Source organism: Poecilia reticulata, linkage group LG20 (genome assembly GCF_000633615.1).
Source record: "Poecilia reticulata strain Guanapo linkage group LG20, Guppy_female_1.0+MT, whole genome shotgun sequence".
Classification (NCBI taxonomy): Eukaryota; Metazoa; Chordata; class Actinopteri; order Cyprinodontiformes; family Poeciliidae; genus Poecilia; species Poecilia reticulata.
In genome coordinates, this window is record NC_024350.1 from 25,504,500 (window position 1) to 25,512,597 (window position 8,098).

The following is an 8,098-nucleotide window of genomic DNA, read 5'->3' on the forward strand; positions in this document are numbered from 1 at the left end:
AGAGAAAAAGCCGCTCCAGCTGGAGTTGAACCGTTTTTAAAGAAACAGCCGCTGAGAGAGAAGAGAGAGGAAGTGAGGCTGTTTTCTCTGAGCGGAGCTCCGAGGCTGGATGAGGCTCACACTGAGCTCAGGAGTCAAGCTGGAGACAACCGAGCCGGAAGGAAGCAGGGCCCGGTCCTTTCAAACTAAGAGCGGAATTAGAGCCATTAAATGGAAGAATAAAAACGAGTTTACCAATGAATAAGAGTTGAATACGTTTATTGTAAAAAACAAATGATGCATCAAACCACAACTAAAAATATTTTTATTGATGTTTTTACAATTCATCAATTTCCTCGATTTTTCCCAGTTAGACTAATGACTAAGTTTTGGATGTATAAAATGGCTGAAGACTAAAAGCCTTTTTTAAAAACAAAACAAAAAAGTTATCCAATAATAAAATTTAACAGTGAAAGTACTTGTCAGGGATCAAACAGTACAAAATGCAGAACACGTGTGTTGAATTAAAAAAGTGGGTTTTTATTTACCCAAAAGTATGAACAATGGTTAACATAATTAAACAGGCATGCCAATAAAAGAGGTCTGTGTGGCTTACCATCAGTCCTCAAAGTGATCTTACATTTCCTCTTATTAATAAACTAACCTGTTGCCTTCCTCTGTTCTGATTCTTTCTCTCTTTTTCTCTAATCTCACAGCTAAATCACATGAAGTTTGTGTTAATATTATTTTATAAATGAAGCTACATTTTCAGGACAACAGTGACATGTCATTTTGTTAGTAACTTAAACTAACCTGCAGGTTGTTTCACAAAGTAGGATCATGAAATCCAGGATCAGAGATAAAACCAGATACAGCTTCACAAAGACCAAACCAGCTCAGGAAGTGCTGCTGTGTCTATTCAGGTTTAAATAATTCAGGTGTATCAACAGATTTCTTCATCAGATCAATGACGTTGATCATAGATTCAGTGATGCCATAGTAGATGAATTGAGTGCTTTTTGTCTCAAGTTTAATTTGATTTTCAATTTATGCTCCAACAGGTCGATTCTCACACTGCTGTTGGACTAAAACATGGAAAGACTTGCAGGTTTCTGCAGAAATTTCTCCCTGTTTATAGGCATTAGAAACCTTCAGTATTTCGGTTTTAAGCATTTCTGTAGTTGGAAGAGTTAAACTACAGTTCCCATGATACTGTTCATGAGTTTTAAAGCTGAACACTTTGTTTTTGTCTTATTTTATAGCTTTCCTTGGCTGAAATCTAACTATAGCCTTTACAAAACATTTTTATTTCATGAAAACTTGTTTTTAAAAAATGTGTTTATTAGGGGTGCGCCGATTTATCGGTGCCGATTTCCTTAATTTTGGGAGATCGATGATTGGCCAATTTTCACATATGAAACCGATCTTATTCACCAATGTTATCAACCTCAGCAAAGGTCTAAAAATCAATCAGTGTGCTTTTTTCTCCCATGAGAGAGGTTTGACTGACAAACCGGCCAGCCAGGTAATGTCTGCACATTTACGGTAAACAATAGTCACCCCACTGTTGCCAATTCAGCATTTTACTTGATATATTGAGCAACATTTTAGATAAAAAAAATGGTATAGGCCAAAATCGGAATCGGTAAGTTAGGCTTTTCAAAAGATTGGTAAACGGCAATTGGCCAGAAAACTGCTATCAGTTCACCCCCAGTGTTTATAATCAACATTTAAGTTGACCGTCGTTGTACCTTAAAACTCAATATTTTCTGATTTATAGAATAATTCTGAACAAGATGGAAATCTTTTATAACCATAACAAATGCACTCAATTAGAAGCTATGCAATTTAGGATATTTGAACATGAAGCATCTACGGTATTTTAATCTGCAACAGTGAGAAAATGATTTACAGACTAAAGCTGATCAAAATCATTAGTCACAATCAAATGTAAGTTCAACAGATCTACAAACAGAGTAAATAGATTTGCTAAAATGTTGAAAATCCTGGATATTGAGTAACTATATAAGTTACAGACTCACACGACCACAAAAAAGGTACCACTATGTTTCAGTCCACAAAATACATAAATATTAAACATTAACACATTTTCCTTATCCCTAAGTAATATTCAATGATAATATTGTATATATCTAATTTTCATATCAATTTTAGGAAATTATAAAATCACTCTGTAATTTATATTTCTAAAATAAATACCTGCATAAGTCAAATTCTTATTCTCTGTAGTTCACAGAGCTGTTGATTGGAAACATCAACAAGAAACTGAAACAGTAAAAAAGTTTCTAAACTGCTACAAGTAAATGGAGAAAAATGCTGGTTTTTCCAGCTGGGTCCAAAAACATGGAAAGGATGGGCAAAGAAATCACCAGAATTTAAAACAGAAGGATGTCATCCAAGAAAGTAAAAAACATCTGACAGAATAAATGACAGATGAGCAGCAACAGTTATGTGGCTGAACTGTAAGAAAACAAGTTTCCAGCGCGGTGAAAATTATCCATCAGGCTCTGAAGATGACTGAGTGAATACAGGTTTTAGGGATGAAGGATGAATCAATGATGGAAAGTTTCCTATCAAACATTTAAACACAGTTGTGGAGAAACGAGCAGCACATTTTCATTGATTGACGAGGGGCTCCTTACTGATAGATTTAAAAAGTTAATGAACTTACTGTTTATTATGGAATATTAGAGAAAATCTCTCAGCCTGTCATTGATTTATTTATGTTTTATGCCTGAGGAGTTATATTACAGAACGACAGATGAAAGAATGAGTTCGTCAGAGCGTTACTTCAAACAGAAAACCATCTTCTAAAATATAAGAATCTATTAACAAAATACTTAAACTCAGTGAAAATACTTCAGTCAACAAATTATATAACCAAGTTAGAACTATTTAACTAAACGACTAAGTAAAATGAAAAGATAAAACTATAGTAAAGAAATAAAAAAGAATGAAAGCAACAAATAAGAAAACAGTAAAATAATTTAGTGATGTTTGTTCATTGTGAATATGTTTATAAACATATTTTGTTTTGAAGCTAAATTAGCTTCAATACTAATTAAGAACAACAACCAGTTTACAATAAAAACTGAAGTGAAAATCAAACTAATTACAAAGTACTAATAATAAAGTAATCTTTAAAAAATAATTTGCTTGGATTAATTTGGATAATTAATTCTTAATGTTGTGTTAAATCACTACAGTGACTGATAGGATGGAGTGATAAACTACTAAAATGGCGACTTGAATGAATAGACAGACATGATGATGTCACATGTGGGATTAGAGGAATCAAAATTATTTAACGATCCTTTTAAGCACCATTAATACAGATGTTAATATTTGAATGAGCGCTGGCGACCAATTGCTTTGTGACCAGGATGCTAATGCTACTGACTTAGCATTAGCATATCTTTAGCATTAGCAGCTGAGCTGACAGTTCTAGCCTCATGTACTCTGTGTTGGCTTTGAATGTTTTTTTCATTTGTTGTAAACTGGAGCTACATTAATAAAATAAGTTAAAAAGATCTAATTGTCAACTGACTGTTACAAAAAAAAACTAAACAATCCAACACAGAAACTTCAACAAATTCAAACCAGTTCACACTATTTCACAATAAGAGTCCACTATTTAAGATAAAAGTTTTGTCCATAATCAATGATTTTCATGTTTACAACAGTTTCTGACATGTTTTTGGGTTTATGACTCCATATCTTCCCCTTCAGTTTATTATTTACTGGTTTGGTTCCACTTTCTCACAGCTCAGCCCCACATGTCTACAGAGAAACGGGTCGAGCTCACAGAGGAACCGGATCATCTCAGAACTCGCATCGGCTCCTTTCCTCCTCACCGTGTCGACTAAAACTCGACCTTTGTCTCCTCTGACCTTTTCCGCCTCCACCGCCTCTCTCTCAGAGTCACTCAGGACTTTTTTCTCCAGCAGTTTGTCCAGCAGACTCTGCAGAACCGGTTCTGAAATCCCATCGATGATTCTGGTCCGGGTTTCCTTCAGCTGCTCATCAGAAGGCAGACCCGGTTTCACTCTGTGAGCTAAAAGACAAACACGTCTCTCCCAAACGCAGCAGGAGGTTTCCTTCTCCTTCACACTCAGCTTAATGTCTCCTGTGATGCTGCTGAGAATCACCTGGATGGAGGTGAAGTAGCTGTTGTAGGATTCTGGGTCAAACTCTGCTTCTGTGGGCTGAACCAGAACCGATTCTCCTGCAGGGCTGGTGGACAGAGAGTAGGTCTCCTTCGGACGCAGTTTGCAGTTTGGAGGAACATCTATGAACGTCTCCAGCCCAAATAATTTCCTCCTGGTCCGCTTCAAATCCCGGATCACAATGTTCCCTGGAAGAAGCAGCAGATTCAGGAAGGAAGTGACATCAGGATCAGCTGGAGGTCTGTAGAACAGCAGAACCAAGGCTCGGACCGGGTCAGGAGGAGAATCTTCATCCTTGACGTTCCCAAAAGCAGAAAACCCTGTGATGCTGATGTGATGCTCCTTTTTACTTATTTTTTAAAAAACTTTTTTCTTCCTCCCTGTTATATTCGTGCTTGATAAAGACCAGATGTTGTATAATGCTCACATACTTTTATTAAAGCATCTTTTTAGAGGTCTGTTCACACGGATTGCTCACAGGTGTCACATCTGACTCTATTGTTCTATTCTCTATCTTTATACATGACATGAACTCATACTCGCCACCTAGTGGACATAAACATAATTCACTCAATCATGACACTCCCCCCTAACCTTTTTCAATTTAACATCCCCTTTTTTTAATCAAATATCAATCAAGTCTTCACCTTCAATTAAAAAACAAAACAATTTTAAGGAACTGTTTCATCTTAAAGCTGAACCTTTAGTACTGTGAGGTTTTTTTTAAAATTTTCCTTTAAACTTTTCTTTCTTTCACACTTCAGTCTTTCACATTCACTAACTCAAAGCTGTTATTTAAAAGCAGAGAACGTTCTGCAGATCTGATATGTTGAGTCAGAATTGAACTTTTTGACTTTTCTCCTGACAACATTAACTGTTGACTTTAAAGTCACAACATGTTTTACTGGTTATTATAACAGAGATAATTTAGTGTGGAAATATAACTTTCTTTGGTTAGATGTAATGAAATATCTGTTCCATCTTCTTCTGATGTCTTCCACTAGACCTCCACTGGTCTAGTCAAATCATGAATAAGGACATGAAGCACATGAACAGGTCAGACTCTGTCGTCACCACAGACTATAACATGTATTAATGTGAATGTTCTGGTGTCGATCTGGAAACTGGAAAATGTTTTTCAATGAGGTTATTTATTTATAAGGACAGGAGCAGCTTTAAATATAGACAATAAATCTGATACTTAATGTAACAATGACAGATTTAAATTTTAATCAGTTGATGAAAAACTGCTTAGAAAAATCTGAACACTCAAATTTATACGGATAGTTGTAAGAAAATGAAGAACAAATGAAACAATATTAGTCTGAACTGTGAAATCTGCAGAACTAAACAGATGATTTAACATCAGAGACGTTTAAACTGAGGTTTGATTATGTTAACAGATAAAGACGTAAAAAAAACATTTTAGATTTATTTCAACAAATCTGCCTCTGTGGTTGTTGGATGTACAACACAGTGAACAGGTCAGAGGTCAGAGGTCATTTTCTCTGTCTGTTTAGAATAAGAACTAAAGTAAATATCCGTCTTTTGATTCGAACTAAAGAAGTGAAATCAGCTGCTGAACCTTCTGGTTGATAAAATCCATCAGATTCTTCCTCACATCAGACCCAGATGTTCAGAGAGAAACGGGTCGAGCTCACAGAGGAACCGGATCATCTCAGAACTCGCAGCGTCTCCTTTCTTCCTCACCGTGTCGATTAAAACTCGACCTCTGTCTCCTCTGACCTTCTCCGCCTCCACCGCCTCCCTCTCAGAGTCATTGATGACTTTTTCCCTCAGCAGATTATCCATCAGACTCTGCAGAACCGGTCCAGATACTCCATCCTTGAAGTCGATCCTTATCTCCATCAGCTGCTCCTGTGGACTGAGGTTCTGCCGGGTCGGTCCACTGGATCCTCTGACTCCAGCAGCAGAAAGACAAACCCGTCTCTCCCAGACGATGCTGGAGCTGCTGTCCCTCAGAGACAGACTGATGTGTTTCATCATCTCCTCATAAACCACCTGGAACTTTGTGAAGTAGTTGTCATAGGATTCTGCATCAAACTCTGCCTCTTCGGGCTGAACCAGAACCGAGTCGCCTCCAGGAGAGGCAGACAGAGAGTAAACCTGATTCGGCTGCAGTTTGCAGTCTGGAGGCGTCTTCAGGAAAATTTCATTATCGTCTAATTTCTTCCTGAAACGCAGAACTTTGTTAAAAACAACGTTTTTCGGCAGCATCAACACATTGATCTCGTGTTCCGACTCAGAATCAGCTGGAGGTCTGTAGAAGAGCAGAACCAAGGCTCGGACCGGGTCAGGAGGAGAATCTTCATCCTTGACGTTCCCAAAAGCAGAAAACCCTGTGATGCTGATGAYGATGTGAGTCTCTGTGATCCTCTCAGGCCTGATAAACTCCACGCCTTCATCATGGAGGTGAGCGACTGACAGGAAGTGACATSGTCCTGTGGATCGGACCTCACAGTGAGGGAGATGAAGCCGAGCCACAGACCGCTGCTGGCAGCTGATGTCAAACAGAGGTCCTGCAGGCTTCTTGCCATGTGGGCTCAGTAATCTGCTGTTCCAGGGAACGACCCTGTAAAACACGTCTCCTCCTCCCGTCATGTCAAACACCAGGCCGCTCTCTCTGCACTGGTACCGGCCTGGACCGGAGCACTGGAACCAGAAGGTTTCATCATCTGGATCCCCACAGAAACCAGGAGTGAACTCCTCAAAGCTGCTCTGGAGCTTCATGCTGGGTAAACTAGCAGCTCGGGGTAAGATACTGACGTCTAACAGATCCTGACTCCATGAGGGACAGCTCTGAGACAAACAGGATTTCATCCTCTCACTTATCTCTAGGTGTTGCAGCTGCTCATGAAGGTCGGCCGTCTGGGTTTCAGCAGGTTTGATGTTTTCTGATGCAATCAGAGGTTCAGTTACATCAGGGAGAGTTTGATCAGCCGCTGGTTTGATCTCCAGAACTTCACTGGTTCTGCTGCTGTTCTCAGGAAATGGATCCATTTGCCAGTCAGTATCCAATAGCAAACAAGACAAACCTCTGGGCTCATCGTTTAGACAAGGTTCAAGTTCAAACAGAAAACCTGGCTTTTCCGGATCCAATCTGAAACTGGATCTCCTTTTCATCTGACCTCTTCTACGTGTTGATGGTTCAGAATCATCCACACCAGAAATACGGTTTATTTTTGGCAATTTTGATTTTCTAACCAATCTACTTTGACAAATTAAGTTATCATGTGTCTCATGAGCATCATAATATCTTCCAGTCATTATTTCTGGTTTTGTTGTCGTTTTGCAGCAACAGAACCAGGAGAACCTGTTTCCACATTTGTCTTTTCTTTTAGGCATTTTTGTTTTCCTTTAAAAGTCCAATAAGTGAATCCAGATGAATGTGAGTTTCTTTGAATTATTTAAAAAATGATTCATTCATTTTCTTTCTGGCTCCTCTTTTAATGGACCTGGGAAAAGAAAAAAACATAAATCATCTTTTGTCCAAATGAATATTTTCCTCGTGTCATTTCCACATCCAGATGGTCAGAAGATAAAATAAAATAAAATAAAATCTAATTTTAAGTTTAATGTGTGAATTATTGCTCATTTATGAAGAACAGATTTGTAAATCCTGCATCTGTCCAAATGTGTCCATCAGTCTCTGGGACTTTGATATGAGACATGAACTGAAAACGTCTCCAGGAATCAAAAACATTTGATTTTTTACATCTTATTACAGAATCTGGACCACATTTAACATCTCAAGTTCAAAACTTCTAACGTCAAGAATAATCAAATATTTTTCCTCAGCATTAAACAAAAAGGATTTTTATTTATTTATTTATTTATTATTATTATTATTATTATTATTATTATTATTATTATTATTATTATTATTATTATTATTATTATTATTATTATTA

At 37.6% G+C, this 8,098-nt stretch overlaps 1 protein-coding gene across 1 annotated transcript; it reads right to left on the reverse strand.

The window, feature by feature from the left end:
* Window positions 1–91: 91 nt before the first annotated feature.
* Window positions 92–7,187, reverse strand: LOC103457028 (uncharacterized). The gene is made up of 3 exons (XM_017301787.1): window positions 5,788–7,187; window positions 3,767–4,518; window positions 92–166 (listed from the first exon to the last, which is right to left on the reverse strand). Exons 1-3 carry the CDS (start codon window positions 7,185–7,187, stop codon window positions 135–137), a joined length of 2,184 nt encoding a protein of 727 aa, XP_017157276.1. The 3' UTR covers window positions 92–134.
* Window positions 7,188–8,098: the final 911 nt, after the last annotated feature.